Below are 18,068 nucleotides of genomic sequence, written 5' to 3' on the forward strand. Positions count from 1 at the left end.
AATTTAATTATTTTGTACTTAATTTTATGCCAGTTTTATGAGCAAAACAAGGATACTATCTATTTAATCATTGTTAAAAGAATGTACTAATGTTATAGTCGCCTATAATTTATTTTGTATGTTTGTTATCTTATTACGAAATATATAATTTCAAAGGTCTGCTTATTTATTCAAAATTTGTTTATACATCTAGCATGTTATACAAATGATATGCTTATATTTGACCCGTATTAGGAAACAAAAATAAAATTTTCGACAAACACATCATATACAATAATAAGCTGTTTTGCTTATTTGGTTATTATGTTTATTTTCATTAGATAAAACCAGCCGTGAGTGAAGTAATTACTTCTTAAAGCACATAAATATTATATTAAAATCATTTGTATTTGCAACAAAAATGAAATACACTTGCGAAACGTAACGTACGTACTTAACGTAATATGACTATAATTTCAGTAAAAGTCCCACTAAAGTACTGAACCTAGGACTTTGCCGTCAGTTGACAAAATCTATCTCCTTGCTTAGCAACAGAATCAATGTCTCTTTCTCCACTGCAAAATAACTCAGTCAAATATTTCACTCCATTCTTACAAAATCGGCCTAAAACGTGTCTGAAGTGTTTCTTGAATTATTCATTCATTTAGTCTAGACCTTATATGTTTGAAGGTCTGAGGCCTCTAGAGCCTTTCAGCACTTGATTGAAACTCATCTGTTATATGGATTACTGTTTCATTCGATGAATGAAAGCTTGAAACAATGAGCCTGGAAGTATAGATTTTAGAAATTTGGGTTTTTTTATAGGTTTGAGGAAAAAAGTAAAAGAGAAAAACAGTAGTGCGATTTTCTACATTTGTTACTATCGAGTGTGGAGTACTTCTACAGTCAGTACTATCGAGTATCGGGAGTTTGACATTAAAAAATGTACAGTAATAGTAGTTCCTAAGGTGATGATAATTTCTATGTTTTTTTCAATAGTCGACAGGGCTAGAAAATCGCTCTTCTATTAACGAACCAAATGCGGAAGTTTGTTCTCCATTCATTCATCTAAATCTTACATTTGTTTGGGATTTTGAGTAATTGAATTAAAATAGAAAAGCTAGTTCTGTAAACAATTCGGAACCTAATTCAAACAAAAATATTTTTGGATGAAAAACAGTACAATATAGACTTTTAATTCTTAAAACATATTTAAGCCTTTCTACAAAAGGTAAAGTTAAGGATACAAAAAGATATATTTTCGTAAGTCAACTGGATTTAAAAAGCGATTTCCAGTGCAAAAATGTGGTCAGAAAATGTTGAAAACTGCACTTAAAGGATTTATCCGTGTATTGTGAAGAGCTTTACCAATATTGAAGTTACGGTTAGATAATATATACAGTTTACTTATGTTTATAACAGCCAGTGAAAACTATAAGATTTTGTTACACACATTCTTTTAGAATAAAAAAATACCAGTCGAATCACGTATAAAAACATACATTTAGAGTAAAGAAATTAGTTTTATTCTCCTAATAGCGATAATAAGGGTTAACCATCACACAATTCCAGTTAAGCCGCGTAAGCCGCGGTAAGCCGGGCTTAGGCTTGAATCTATCTTGTTCGTTACGTCCAATTATCAGAATGATTCCCTACCATTCATTACAATAAAGGAAACTACATATATTCGTTAGGTTTTCAATCAGTGTTAGGAGTCAGTTTGTCTACGGGAACTGGGACGAAACCGCATCCGGATCCGAAATAATTGAACGGAATTGAAGACGGAAGCCGGCGGATGTAGACGGATGTAGTGAATGTCTGCTGTAAATCTTAGTGTATGTGCAGTGTTCGGAATACACCTGCACCTGAGATCTTGATGAGTTTCGTGTTGCATAGAAATATTTCTAATTGGGAACATGTTTGAGCCATATCTGAAGATGATTCGAAACCAACCGTCGACTTTTGTTTAGAGAAAATGTTACGAATTTTTAAAATAATGTTTTTTTCTTTTAATCAGAAGATTTTTTTACTACTGGATTTTATCTTAATTATAATTAGTTTCAAATTAGACTTGGACTACTCGAAATCCATCATATTATTATGTTGATAAGAGGTAGAGAGGTCAGAGTGTAAGTTGCTTTATATTCAGTATGTTTCGATATCTTCAAGTTTTGCTCCTGAATATACTTAATTATATTATTTTATTACAGTTACTTCTAGAGCACCTAGAATGCCTGGTGTCACGCCACGAGCGCTCGCTGCGCATGACGGTGGTGAAGCGGCAGGCGGCCGCGCAATCCGGCGTCTCCTCAGAAGTCGAGGTCCTCAAGGCCCTCAAGAGCCTCTTCGAACATCACAAGGCGTTAGACGAAAAGGTAAACATCACTATTTCCCCACATCGACAACCGAATAGCTATCGACAGCGAATGAGGAACTGATTAAGGCTAAGTCCATATGATCATGTGATGTAGACGATACTAGCTGTTTATTTTGAAAGTTCCGCGTGACTCCGCGCGGTCATATGACCTTGCCTAACGCCTCTAACTTATTTTATACGAACTACTTACTTCAAGTAGTTCAAAATGTCAAAAGCTCGTTGGTTGGAAATAAAGACTGAAGAAAATCACGCTACAGACAGGTAGTTTCCTAGTTTTACCACTGTCAAGTATAGACTATTGAATAGCTATTGGCAAATTATGAAATGCTCATGAAAGCCTCTTGCAAGAACTTTTTATTTCGACCAGTTTTTTATGTAGAATATTGCGGGTAACGGAATGGACAGACGCCTACATTGTTACGTCTTCATCACCCGCACTCCTCTTTTGTTATTTAACTTTCTTGTAGCAGCTTTTAGCTACATTCAGACATACAGAATTGGGTAGTTGCCTGGGTTAACGAAAAATTATTAAACTCGTACTCGTAAAAGGTTCATCTAAAATGCTCAGGCTATGTAGCTTTTATCGTAAATAATGTTGAAATTGTAATTATTACAGATTGAAACATTTTATTAGACACTTATTTGATATCAACGAAAATCTGCAATAGTGACGTCACTACGTCGTATTTCTGTACTAAAATGTGTTTTTCATTTCATAAAGAGTAGTTGATTTGACTGGTAGGTAACTACCGTATTACCTTGAAAATTGTCACAGATACTATACTTATTTAGTACTACTTTTAGTATATATTCCAAGCTTATTTCCACCTGCTGCCATTGTTTGAAACAAATAGAATAAAAAGGTATCAGTTATAATAACATTATATCACTGTGTGTTATGTGTTACGTGCGTGTTACAGGTGCGGGAGCGCCTGAGGGTCGCGCTCGAACGAAACACGGCGCTCGAGGAGGAACTCGCTTTAACTAAAGAAGAGGTAAGGAACTCTTTATTGGAAAGAAAATAGATTAAGAATTTTAAAAACTGCCTGTGTGATAACCAAGCTGTTGCCGGAGATAGCATACGTTAGTTGAGAGAAAGACCTTTGTCGAATGACTCTGCAGTAGGAATTTTAAAAACGATCTGTGTGATAAGCAAGTTATGATCAGTGATAGCCTACGATGAAGGAGTTTCCCAACAGGAAGACCTTTATCTAACGACTGTATAGGTTAAGAAACAAAACTTGGCAGATATGACAAAATCGTTACATGAAATCTTGTAATGCAAGTATTAATGTATTCGACTAACCACGATTAGCTGACTTCAATTCCCAGCTCGAATTAAAAAGTTTATAAGATAAATGGTTTGATCGAACAAATGATAAAATATCATTCTGATCTCCGTTTCTAAGATGATAAGAACAAAATGTAATCGTGCTTCTCTATTACAAAATTCACGCAGTTAATAGTTTAATCTACTGACAACTCTCTATTGCACCGTACTAATATAACATGATATGGCAAAGTAGTTTATCTGTACTGCACGAAGCTACTTATAAGAAAAAAAACATTGTGACTTAAAAACTATCAAAATTCTGATCATAATTTAGTCTCAGTCACTCTTCAGTTATTACTGAGTTATTGTTACTACACTTAAATTGGTTTTTAACTCATTATTCGACGTACAGTTACAGCAGTACAAGTCGTCGGGCGCGTCGGACGACAAGCCGAAGGAGAACGGCACGGTCCCGTCTGGCTCCCCCGACCAGAACGGTGAACAACAAACTACTAAGGTAACGACCTTTGTATATTTGTTACATATTACTACTTGTGTATAGAAAATAATAGGGGAAAAAAGGGTTGTTCATGAAATAAATATGACTATGTTAGATACCTGCATAATTTGGAAATCAGCTAAATAGTGCCATCAGGAATACAAAGCCTATTTAGCCTATTTACCTAGCCTTTGAAAATATAACAAAATTTCATATTGTTGCAAGATTTTTGCAAATGGGATTAGTAGTTCCCAAGATAAATGTGTCTACAGAATTTTAATAGATGTTTTTTTAAGAATTATCTTAAAAAATCTTCTTCTTAAAGATCTTCTTTAACAATTAATAAAGTAGATTTACTACTGTGAATAACGCCAAGGGTATTTTCTTAGACAAATTGTACCTTTCTGTTAGTGAATTTCTAAAATCGATGTTGTAATTTTGGAGGTTATGATAATTGCAGAAATAATTTCGATCATATTATTGTTATTTACTTTCATTTATTTCTATGTATATCTTTTGGCTTAGATTCAATTGAGTTGTTACCTTGCTCTAAACTTAATACGACCTACTCACGAAACTAGGTTTATAGGTAGGAACTAAGTTGCCGGCATTCTTGAATAAGTAGTTTAGTCAAAGTCAAAACTTAAATCTAATCTAGAACTAGTGCTTTCTCAAAGGCTATTAAGTTATAAAAATATGCACTATTAATTTAGTGGGTAAAACAATATAAGTATACAAAATTTTAAGAATATTATATCATGCCTGTTATACCCAAAGGTGTAAAAGATACCACCCACGTTTCGCCATTAACTATGTTAGTCCTATGTAATAGGAACGAGTTTATGTCGTAAATGAAGGAATATTTACATACACAATATCACGCCTTTTTCCCCATATGGGTAAGCTGAGACCAAAGAAAGAGAGAAATAATATTTACACCTTATTTAGAAGCAAACATAGCAATTTAATTAATTCGTTTATTCTGTTTAATGACATAAAATAAATATTTTGTTATATACGATTTCATGAACAACCCTTTTCCAAAAAAAAATTAAGCAATACACTGAAAAGACACAATCTACAGACAGAATGTAACAAAATGGACATACACTAACAGACTTTTTATATATAGCAACACTTTCAATAATAAATGTTTTTAATCCCCTTTAGATGGCTTCGGCTGCGAGCGTATCATTCTACTTACGATTATTATATATCGAGTCTTTTATAAATATAGCAATATAATAGGTATTGTCTGGAAAAATAACATACATATATTGTAGGTTTTCTTGCAAGAATGAGTTTTGTAAAAGTATTTTTGAGGTACATAACTCAAATTTTGTCTCAGAATTACAATTCTTGGGGCCAGTATCACAGTTTAAGAATAAGTGCTAGGTAAACTATCTGCTAGCTAATATAACAATAATTGTACGAAAATGACAGTAACTGTCATTTCATCTGATTACCTATCTGATAGCTATACAGAAGTAATAAAACCAGGCCTTGTGATGTTTTATGTGGTTTTAGATCTTATGCACGTATTTTAGACTAAGTCTCCTTTAAATTTTGCACCTATATGGTGTATAGCTCATAAGATATTTTATTGAATAATAATATGTATTTGAGATCAAGCTAAATTATAAAGTTAATGAATACCCAAGAATTAAATACATAACTTCTTTGCGGTGCGCAGTCGGTTCGAGCTAGCTTGTCTAAATATTATTTTATCTCGATATATTTAATCGTTGATGCGCTCTCAGCCCTAGTGGATGGTGATTGTGCTACATTTATAAATATTAATAACATTTTTGAAAGACTAACCTACTGGCCTATTTCAAAAACTTGTCTTACCATTTAAACATGTAATGCCTTTCAAAAATGTTTTACTGTGTGTACTTATTTTTTTCAATACTATGTTTTACTCAATTCATAACTTAATACTTATTTTCCAAAACAACAAACTAGACTACTAGATGGCTCCACTTGCATCTGTCATCTGACAAAATTAGACAAATTATTTTTTTATATAGAAAATCATTGTCATGGAAATCGTAGGTGGTGCCACCTAACGTACATTCAAACTTTCGCTTTACTTAATACAAAAACCCATTAATATCCTACTGCTGGGCAAGGGTCTCCTCCCGTAATAAGAGAGGGGTTAGGCCTTGAGTCCACCACGCTGGCCAATTTACTTAATAACAAATTAATATATGAATTGAGTAGAATAAAACCCTTTCTAGATTAAATAATCAGCTTTAAACCTAAAGGATAGTTGTTAGTTATGTTTTGTTTGTTACGGGCGTCGCAGGAGCTAAGTAATGTAAATGGCGACAGTGAGTCGACGCGAAAAGTGTGCGAGCTACAAAGCACTATCGCCAAGCAGGTTAGAACGAAGATATATCGCTGATGCATCATGTAAAATAACTGACGTGTCGTGTATGAGATAAAGGAATTGATGAACTATAACCTAACTTTTAAATTCTCGCGTTGCATGTTTAATGTATAATAGAATACGGGAATTAACGCGAACACGCATTTTACCTTAAAATGCCTAACGTTTCGGCGCAGGTTGCACTCGCCGTGGTTGCAGGCTGACTGCCAGGCTAACTGCAGTATTCTTTAATATACCGTATTCTATTATACATTAACTATAATCTACTCAATAAAAAGACTAAAATCTTCCAGAAATATACTCAATGTCTCTGATGTCAAAGTGGTGTGGTTATTCTGTGTACTGTACTTTTGTGACAGCACTTTAGTTGCAATTTTGGCCACCTGTCAAAATTATAAAGAAAAATATTGTCTGTTTGATGTTGGTTATAGTGAATCAATTCTCTGGTGATGATTTGGACTGAAATAGACTGCAATAGCAATTGTTTTTCGAATGTGGGTTTTGACAAAACAGCAATACACTTACTTGAATGATACAAAAAAAAGTAAAATTAAGATTACCTTAATATATTTCAGTGGCATGATGAAATTATTTTGATCCATGCCAAATAGACGCCTTAAAATAATAAAAAGAATTGATGGAGATCAATTGTAAAGAAAATCTTTAAAAGGTAGTATTTTAACTTTATACTTCAATTGAATATTGGGTTCAAATCTCACCAGAAATCTCTAAACACCGCACAGTTCGCAACTAACAGACCTAACACTCGGTCTGCCATTGCACGCCCGTGCTGCCACCTATATACATCGTATCGTACTAATATATAATATATTATATACAGATCAAGTAACGTCAGATGCATCGCATATACCATGTAACCTGCATACCGCTAATGAAAATATTAGTTTGGGAATACTGTAGAATGTTCTTATTTATTAGTCGTTGCATTGTAAAGATAGTTATTTAGCTTCAATTAATAACAGATATTCCATCCCATAATCTTGGAGCTAATTCAACTTAATTTCTTTTTTTGCAATCCAGTATTATAACATTTTATTTATATTTATAGTAATCCCACTAGGCGCAGCCTTTATTAGAGATATTACTGTCATTACCTTATTTTACAACAATTTGAACTAAGTAAGTTTTTATCAACCTGCTAGTCTAACACGACATTTAGCCTTTCAAATAGTGACACGATAAACTCACAAACATGATATTATCCAGTGATTAGTTATTTAGATTGTTTGAAGACAATAATCCAATTTGTAAAACATCAATGTTTTTCGTCAATAAATGACTCTACTGTCTTATCGACTGTGACAAGACTTTCCCTTTAAGGCTGCGTTTCCACCAGAGATGTGCGAGGATGCGTAGCGAGGGATGTGTTTGTAAAGAACCAATAGAATCGCTTCATTTACCTCGCCTCGGTCAGCACAGCTCTGGTGGAAACGGCTCAGCGGAGCTAGATTTTTGCGCATACAAAACAAGCGAGGAATGTGTGCGAGGGATGTGTACGAGGGATGTGTGCGAGGGATGTGTTGAGAAGGATGTGTTGCGAGGTTTGCGCATACTGTACCAGCCAGTCCATAGACGGAGTTTATAATAATGCGCATTTTCACAGCTCCGCTACACATCCTCGTAGACACATGTTCATCGCACAGCTTTGGTGGAAACACCCACACATTTTCACAGCACAGCTAGACATCCTCGCACGACACATTTCCATCCCACATCTCTGGTGGAAACGCAGCCTTAACCCGTGCCTAATTACTAATCTTCTCCCTTGGGGGTATAGTCAAAGCTTATCTGTCAAAAATGACAAAAACACTCTAAATGTTTGGTGAACTGAATAAATCCATTGTGTTTGCTCCAGTTATCTGTTGTTTATTGGTTTTGTCACAAATGACGAGTGTCGATAACGGTGATACAGCCTCCGAACCCGACATTTTGTCTTGTTTTATTTCACATCATTTGGATCGCATCCAAAATATCTGATATTTTGTGTAATACGGGTCAGTTGGTTTTTAAACGTTGACCCTATTAAAGTATTTAATGGAAAAATCTTTACGCTAGTAATTGACAAATCATAGTGATATTCGAAAAACAAAAGAAGTGTTTAATCTCTTGCGTTCAATCTAAACTATAGATTTTTTCATTTTGTAATTATGGGATAACTTAATAGTGATAAAATAAATTCAATGATTTCTTGCTTGTTTAAAGTCATTTAAGGATGCTACAAAGTGAAATATCAAAGTATATAAGGAATTATTTTTACAGTGCAATCGACTATAAATTAAAAGCGTTATGTAAATAACAAAAACTAACCTATGTAACATAGTCATACTAGCAACATTATAGTTTTAGTGTTACCATCGGTCAAAATCAACATTGCATTAATTTCATTTTAAAGTGAAATTTTGAAAAAGTATCTATGTAAATTTACCTTTAAAGAACAACTAAAAGTCTTTAATATAATATACCTATCTAACCAAGACCTGTGATTTTGACAAATGGTATGAAAAAAGCAAAATGGCTGAACCTTAGCGATAGAACGCTCTAAACCAGGGGCTCCCAACCTATTTTTAGTCAGGGACCACTTTTATATTATTCTTGTTAGCAGGGACCACTATGTACCTAAGTATATTAAAAATAAAGTGTAATAATCATCCTGAAAATTTAAAATTTAAAAATCACCGCGGATCATAATTTGACTTTCGCGATTACGGACCACTGCTGGTTGGGAACCACTGCTCTAAACATAACCTTTAATTTCAAATTTAAACAACAAACTCTAGTCAAGCTTTAGGCACGATAACCCTGTACTAACTAGCATGTCATAGAGTAAACCCCATGTAGCACACTGACATTCTAGCCACGGTCTTAGACATCATACACTAACACTAACTCATTGTCACCGTAGTGAGGTAACTGGTAACGCAATAGTTTATAGTACGGTAAGTGGGATGAAGTTGTATGAAATTATGATGGACTTGTAAATTGTAAATTTAATCGAAAAATAAACTAGTAAATACAATAATCCTGGCGTATTTTTCTCATTAAAATTGTATTCTTATTGGAAAATTCGAGTTATTTTGAAACTGTAAAACGTCTGTTGATTTGATGACGATAAATTAAGTACTTCACTTTTCTTTATACCATAATTTAATAAAAAAGATATGATTGATTTGATCCTATCCCCACAATAAAACATCTTACTTTATCTATAGCAAAAAAATAGCTTCATTACAAAGGTCAAAAACATGACCTCGACCTCTCGTGACCTTGACCTCCAAACTCAACATTATTTTTGCAATACAGTCAGCAGAGTTGAGTTCGTGGCAGCGTCGCGTCGCCGAGCTGAACAACAAAGTGTCCGAGTTGGAGGAAAGACTGACCAAGGGCGAGAAGGAGCTGGCCAAGAAACAGGAGGAGTGCGCCAAGTTACAGAGGGACCTGAGGGAGAACGTCGCACAGAAGGAAGACCAGGTAAAGGAGAATTATCTTTGAAGACAATACTTTGCAAGAGTACGGCTCAGTTATGACAGCCAGTGGTAACCAAATTACAAAGCATTTAATTTGGTATTCCGCTCATTTGAACCTTCTGGTAATACGGCTTACAAAACATTCGATCTTTAAAAGTTTTTTGTTTGACTACGGAAACCAAAAAGCCATGTATAATGTAGGTATGATGAATTTTGTCTGATCTACATACCTGTTCGTTTATTTTAATGACATGTGTCCCTATCTACATATCTAAACTATTATAAATCCTGGTTTGAAATATCGCATCACTAAATCCTGTATTATCATCGAACCATTTTGTACCTAATATAAACAAATTTGTGACTTACAGGAGGAAAGAATAGCCACATTAGAGAAGCGTTACCTGAACGCACAGCGCGAGTCGACGTCACTGCACGACCTCAACGAGAAACTCGAACAGGAGCTGCAACACAAACAGGCACAGCTTAAGGTGAGACTTGCGAGGTTTAGGTCAGGTAGAAAAATTAATGATAGACGAAAAAAAAGGTATTCCATACAACAAATGAGAAAGCAAGTGTGATATAATTTATCGTAGGAATGGAAGAGGTAGGCCAAATAGTCTAAAATAAAAGTAATACGTTGTATTGCAATGTCAAATACGTGGTATATATAATTAAAGGGAGTTAAAAGGAATTTAGGCATAAAGGGAATGTTATTTTGTTGACCTTATTATAATAATGCGATTAAGTCAATTCGCTGCCGAAATTTGCGATGAAAACTAAAATTAACACTAAATCTAAAAATAAACAATTGATTTATCTGTGTTATACACGGAAGCGTGTGATAATATAACACTGGCAGAATATTTCTAAGTCAGTTAAAACGGTAGCTAAGATATAAAAAGAAGTATCTTAGAATATAGCATATTCTTCAATCATAACTCTATTAGTATATCAGTCGTTTTCAGTGCATGTAGCATACTATCATGGAGTTAGTTACGTGTAAATATTTACATAGATTTATTTTCCCAAGTAGTTACAATCATAATAATTAGAAATCTTTGTCCCTATCAAAAGTTAACCCCTTATAACAGTATGGAAAAGTGACACTGAATTTTGACCTATGTAATTAAATTATTAGTGTTTTATAAAAACTTGATTAGGACTTTTAGCGATTATAAAAGTTCCTAAGCCTAATAATCAAAATCTAGAAACAACATTATTTCTCAGATAATTATGCTTTATTTTTACTATATATTTAATCGAAATCCTTTACCTATTCAAATTAGCCGCGTCAATTTTCAAACATTCCTTAATTTATTCAAGACGGATACAAATATATTTCTATATATTACCAATCAAGTGCTAATATACAAAACGTGCATAACAACACATAACAGCTTACTGGCAAACCAATAAGGTTCAAAATCCAGTGTCACTAACCTAGAACTAACTAGCTTCCACTGAGCCACGTCATCAGCACGTTCATGCTGTGTATGCCCTACAGCTTCAAGAGGAGAAGATAGCAGCCATAGAAGAGAAGCTGGAGCTGTCCACACAGAAGCTGGCACAGATGTCCTCGCTGCCAGAAATGGAGGAACAGCTCAAAGCCAGAATGGAGGCCCTCAATCAGGTGCGTGGTAAACGTGATGCAGGGACTCTGTGCTTTTTGTGCGCTGATTTGTTTAAGCTAAATAGTTTAAGATGTTAGTTACTTTTTAATTGTAGGTTATATTGGTTATTTTGAAAGCTAAGGTTAAGTAACTCTCTAGGGCTACGTTTAGGGCTAGGGTTAATTAAATGCTTAGATAATTTTACTTTTTGAAACTTTATTGATTTTGGTATTTTTGTTTATAATGGCTTCAACTTTTTATTGAAAAAAATCTACGATATTTTCTTAATCTTTAGAAAGATATTTTTAATGATTTGACATGTTTTTTAACAGAAAATTATAACTATTTATTAAACAAAACTTAGCTTTGCTTGTTTATGTTTTAAAAAAATATTTATTAAAAGAATAGGTACAGATTTATCTAGGATAATGATTGAAAGTGTTATCATGCTTTCCGCTTCTCATTGTCCATTCACCATGATAGTTGAAAGACGCCATCTTAGAACACATTGTTTTGTTTTTGTTGCGTATTACCCCACTTAACTAATACTAACCTAACGCACTAAGATTTTAGCACCCATACCTACGAAAAAAGAATTGAATTTAATTACTTTTATGGATTTTACTTATTTAAGGTTTTTGTTTCGATTTCGTTTCTTGTAAAAATATTCTGGGTAACGTGTGTAAACGATTTTTTTTGTAGTATTTCGAAATCCGTAAAATATATTCTATTCAAAGGTTTTGCGTTTAAATACAGATTATAAAAGACGTCGGCTCTTTTCTATCGTGAGGTGACTTTTAAGAAATTATTTTGTCAGGTTCTCTATCTCATCTTTCAAGAGCGTCAAAATAATCTCACAAGCAAAGTTACCTGACGAAAAAGAACCAATCTAATGAATTATGAATAAGTTTCGGATAACCTATCTGGTAAAAAAGTATCAGTAGAAAAAAGAGGTTACGCTAAATTAAAGTTTTGTGCAACACTGAGCCTCCTTACGCACTAGCGAAAAACTACCTATGATTGGCTATCCGATACTTATTCAGAAGTTTAAAATCTAAATAAAATAAAATAGTAAATCAATCTAAGATAATACTAAATTGCTAAACGGTTAGTAAGCTTTAGACCATGATCGGTGTAACTCGATCGAATCGTCGGGTATATAACATTTTTAATACTATTTACAAGCAGTGATAGCCAAGTGGTTTAAGTTGGTACCTACCACGCAAGTAGTAGCAGGTTCGAAGCCGATGCAACACTCAATGACTTTTCGAAGTTATGTGTGTATTATAAATTATTATCACTTGTTCCAACGGTGAAGCAAAACATCGTGATGCAACCTTGCATGCCTGAGAGTTATTTAGAACAGTTCTTGAAGGTATGCAAGGCCTAATCCCTCCCTCCCTTGGCCAGCAGTGGGATATTAATGGGTTAAATTTAATACTATATATATGTATATGATACTGTCTAACCTGTATCAAAATGTAATAAAGAAAGGTCATAAAACCTTAATACTTAATTGTCGCGTTAATCCGTTTAGCAATTTAGCAAACAAACCGCGATACTTTAAAACCATCAATCTAAGATTTTAGTGTTATATTTATATAAAAATAAGTGTTTAAAGATAATAAAGTTGACGACAAATATTTTCTTTGTTATATGTACTGATTACTCCGAACGACTTGAACACCTTGACGAGCGAAGACTCAGGTGACCTTACAACCTAGACTCTTAGATTTACGCTTAAATAACTAATAGTATCCGACCGAAAACGAAACCGAATTTCGGCAACAGTTCAGATTCGGCCGAAACCGAAACCGAAACTTCCTTACAAGGATAATTTTTTGAGGAAAAAAATAACCGCTTTTATAATCAATCAATTTAAGACAAATGGATAGGAGTCATTAATTCAACGCGCTGATGGCCGATTTAGCTCGAAATCTCCCGAATGCACTTTCGGTTTCGGCCGTAGTTTCGGCAGGTTTTGTTGTCGAAAACGAAACTAAACCGAAATTTGCGTTTCGGATGGTAAAAAACCGAACATTCGGTCGGACACTAATAACTAATGTCATACGCTTTTTTGTCACGTGAAGTAGACGTTTGGATTTAGTGGCTGTGTTTCTCGTATTACTTACGTATTAAAAATGGATAAATAAACCTCAGTTACCTTAACTAAAGTCTAATATTGTAGTTAATGAAGGTATTGAAATGTGTACCTACAGTTAAAAGTAAATAAAAAGGGTGTTTAAGAAACGAATTGCTTAAGTTAAAGAACTAAATAGCAACTCGATAGCAAAACAGAATCTTAATTAAACAACACAAGATAATATGGTGGTCTGACACTTAACAAGATTCGTAATACTTTTGATGTAATAATAATGAATTAAAAAGCTATATTGACACCAATAATTAAGGTTTTTTTACATTCAATCACCAATTATAAACAAATAACTAAAAAAGATATTATTTCAAAATACGAGAAAATATAACGCCACTTTACGATAGAAGACCGCATGTTAGGAATCTGATCGTTAACCCCTTGTTATAAGGTGGACAATTGTTTGCAGGCGCAGGAGCGGCACGGCTCGGCCGAGGACCGCATCCAGCGGCTGGAGGCTAGCGTGGAGGAGAAGAACGCGGAGCTGATGAGGCTCAACCAGCGGCTCCGGATGAACGAGGAGCACAACACCAGGCTGTCTGCTACTGTGGATAAACTGCTCTCTGAGTCTAACGACAGGTTAGTTATACGTAAACAGGTTTTTTCACTTCTTTGTGCTGTGTAACCTGTGTCAAACTTGTATCTCAGACTTGTGCCTTTATTTTAGCCTGTATAAGATTTTACTCTAGTCTAAGTACATTATTTAAGTACTATCGAGTGGGAGGGGTTAGGCCTCGAGTCCACTTCGCTATTAATTATCTTACTTAGTCCTATTTCAGTGCTCAGTACTTTTACAGTAAAAGAACGTCGGCGTCGTTTCCAAAATATAAAATTCAATTTCTTAACTAAATATCATATACCTCTGAATAATTACCAATACGTTTACTTTTAAAAATATACAACATGAATCCTTAATAGTTAGCTAGAAGTATATGATTTCTTTCCAACAGCCTTTGACTTCTTCTTGTCGTATGGTTAGTGGTCAACCTAGTGTCAAAGTTGTTCAAGCCGTCCGACCTTTGACGTGGCTTGACGACTGTTATTTTAATTGACGACAACCGGGACCGACTTTTTACGGTCAACAATATCACAACAGATATACCATCTCTAGTTTAGTTCAATCTACAAGTCACAATACCTTGTTTCAGATTGCAAGTGCACTTAAAGGAGCGCATGCACGCGCTCGACGAGAAGAACGCGCTGACCCAGGAGCTGGAGAAGACGAGGAAGTACGCCGACGAGCTGCTGGCCGAGAAGCAGGACATACTGAAGGAGCTCGCCAAGTGGCGCATGGAGACCGAACAGGTATAACACTTGTACTAAATTACGATGGTTTTGCTACAAATATTTGTCTATATTTCGCCAATTTTTGAGGAAACGATAGAGTATGAGGTGCGGAATGTATACGCATTTAAACTTAAAAACTATTAAATTAAAGAAGTTTTCTAAGTTTATGCATTACATAATATAATTATGATTATTGTCAAAGAATTATAAAACACATAAAATCTTTTAATTAAATTTCTGTGTATACAGTTAAAGCGTCTGTCGTACGTTATACGTACGAACGTATAGGTCTGTATACGTCGACGTTGTTGCAACTGGCTTTGAGAATTCTGCACTTAGATAATACTACTTCGTTCGAAATTGTCGAGAAGAAATGTTAAAAATACTAGGTATAACATTATCTGTTACTACCCTACCCTATTACCCTAGAACTAACGTGATTACGCATTATTTGATCTTATTTAGTAGGCGAAACAAAAATATGCATACTTTGAAAAATATCGCATATTGAATGTAGCAAATGCAATCAAAGACTTGAGTTGAAACAGTTGCTGCATCGGTTTAAGTAGATACAATATTATAATGTTGAATTATTCTCTACAGTCTATAATAAAACGCTATACATCAATATGTGTTCCAGCTGAAGCGTCAGATGCTGGAGCAGGAGATCGCCTTCAACATCCAGCAGACGGACGCGCTCACTCGCTCGCTGTCGCCCGCCGCGCAGCAACAACCGCCCGGACTGTTCCAACCTAAGGTATAGCGCAAGTGCAAGCGAACAAAATATCATATTTTATTATCTATCTATATATCTATATAAATAAAAATGAGTCATCGAATTGATGTACGCACATAACTTTTGATCAACCAAACTAAACTGAATAATTCTTTTTTTAATATGTTTTAACTCTCGGGACAAGGTTTGTATTGATAAAATTGCACTGTACTCAGACGAAGGCGGACCAGTCCGCTAGTTTTCAATAAAACCAATTTTCTGGTGGTATTTTTTTTCTGGTCGAATCGTATCGTGCCGCTGATAGGGGAATTTGGAAAGAAAAGGGATTAGACCTATGCACACCAGTGGGCCACTCAATCAGGCTAAGGAAAAAACCTTGCATATTATACGGGAATCAAATCTTCTAAAGGAGTCATTCACAAATATTTTTTAAGAAATGCTTGAGAGATTTTTATGATATTATGGTTACATTGTACCATTATATCAATTTACGTATTTACCTGTTTCAGTTGGATGGTTCGTGGGAAAAGTTGCAGCAGGCACATGTGTTGGCCAATGTGCAGCAACCTTTCGATGTGTCCAGCGACGCCGAGGTTTGTACCACTCATAATCGTATTATGCCGTATTACCAACTCAATTATTACGGTTTATTTGTTACATTCTCATGTGTTACAAATAAACGGCTTCATTATAAAGCTTAATGTGAAATCTAATGTTTGATTTAATCAATGCAGGTTATTTATTCAATTCATTGTACGGATAACGGACATTGAAATTGAGCGTCCAACTAAAAGTTACCTTACTTTAAGTCGATTTTCTTCTAAAGAATAATGTAAAAAAGAAGAAATTATTCTCTAGGCTTATATTTTTACTACCAATCTCTTTAGTATATGAAATATTTGTCATGTATGTATGTTTGTAGAACGACGAGTCGGACGGCGGCGTGGAGGGCGGGCACACGGACGCGGCGGCGCTGGCGCTCATGCTGCAGGAGCAGCTCGACGCCATCAACACCGAGATACGGCTCATCCAGGAGGAGAAGCAGAGCACCGAGGCGCGCGCCGAGGAGCTCGAGTCCAGGGTGAGGCGCAGCTGTTTGTTACAGGGCAATAAATATAAACTAACTAATATAGTAGAAAGTTTAATGTTACATAACAATCCATCAGCCTAGTCTTTATTCCAACTATGTGGGAGTCGGCTTCCAGTCTTACTGGATGCAGCTGAATGGACATGGAGCGACTGTCTATCAGAGCTCCACAGGACAGTTCCGTCCAGTATGTCAGACTGATTGTCAGACGTTTCTGATCTAAATGTCAAAGATCATCGAAAATGAGAGCCGAGACCTACAATTTAGTGTGCCTTCCGAAACACGGAGATATTTGATATGTAAAAAGTGGTTAACTGGTTATCCATCCACAGAAATTAAACTCAGAGATCGATCCGTACGGCTGTTGTCACTAAGCCACTTGTTACATAACAAAGATTATGAATTTGAGTTGTCGGATCGTGATTGCGTTTCTTTGGTGCACTGAATTGGTGAGCAGGTAGGGAGGAAAAGCGCGCCGTGATGCCACGGCCTTTCGTCATTTCACTGATGTCGCCGGAGTACATAGTTACAAGCCAACAAGCCTTCTCAAAAACATGCTGTAAAGAGATTCAGCTGATGTTTTTACGACCGGTCACCTGCTTCACGTTAGCCCTTCTTGGATGATTGTTACTGAATTAGTACAGATGTAAATATTGATGGGGGATTCTGTGGTAATTAATATTGTAAGGTGGCAGTTTGTTTGAGATTAAACGAATTTAAGCATTTTTTTTTAATTATTGCAATGAGTGGCGCTATTTGGTCTTTGCCCTCTTTGCCACGAGTAAAAGGTGTGATATCAAAAATGTATTTGCTCCCTTTTTTGAGTGTAAATAACATGTCTATTTAAGTAATATAGGGGCGATTATAGACATATAGAACAAGTTTTAACTAAGAGTTTTTTAATGGCATATCGATCAGCGCCTCTAGTAGCATTCGTAGCAACTAATTTTAAATATCGACAAGACAATTAAAAAACTTTTCAATTCAAAACGATAATGGGATAAATATGAATCATACCCTTCGTTCTTGTATCGTGTCGTACTTGCCTTCGTTCCAAAGTCGCTAGGCGCCTTGAAACAAACTGCTGCCTTACATTTGTATATAGGAGTCTTATAGTTGTTGGTGTATTAATTACTTTCAGTGAGATCACTGCTTAGAGCTTATCGATTTATTATTGGTGATGGA

At 35.0% G+C, this 18,068-nt stretch overlaps 1 protein-coding gene across 4 annotated transcripts in view; it reads left to right on the plus strand.

The window, feature by feature from the left end:
• The window catches only part of Liprin-alpha (PTPRF interacting protein alpha), a 205,503-nt gene that overhangs the window by 175,351 nt on the left and 12,084 nt on the right, over positions 1-18,068 (plus strand). For 3 of the 4 annotated variants that reach the window (XM_076118899.1, XM_076118900.1, XM_076118902.1), the window contains exons 3-14: positions 2,190-2,354; positions 3,277-3,351; positions 4,042-4,146; positions 6,437-6,511; positions 9,842-10,009; positions 10,377-10,496; positions 11,513-11,638; positions 14,183-14,352; positions 14,922-15,078; positions 15,701-15,817; positions 16,306-16,389; positions 16,719-16,877. In XM_076118899.1, the coding sequence (XP_075975014.1) occupies positions 2,190-2,354; positions 3,277-3,351; positions 4,042-4,146; positions 6,437-6,511; positions 9,842-10,009; positions 10,377-10,496; positions 11,513-11,638; positions 14,183-14,352; positions 14,922-15,078; positions 15,701-15,817; positions 16,306-16,389; positions 16,719-16,877 (1,521 nt within the window). The remainder of the gene's footprint in view (positions 1-2,189; positions 2,355-3,276; positions 3,352-4,041; positions 4,147-6,436; positions 6,512-9,841; positions 10,010-10,376; positions 10,497-11,512; positions 11,639-14,182; positions 14,353-14,921; positions 15,079-15,700; positions 15,818-16,305; positions 16,390-16,718; positions 16,878-18,068) is intronic. The other variant, XM_076118901.1, reaches the window with a different exon arrangement.

This window comes from Anticarsia gemmatalis, chromosome 10, assembly GCF_050436995.1.
Source record: "Anticarsia gemmatalis isolate Benzon Research Colony breed Stoneville strain chromosome 10, ilAntGemm2 primary, whole genome shotgun sequence".
NCBI lineage: Eukaryota > Metazoa > Arthropoda > Insecta > Lepidoptera > Erebidae > Anticarsia > Anticarsia gemmatalis.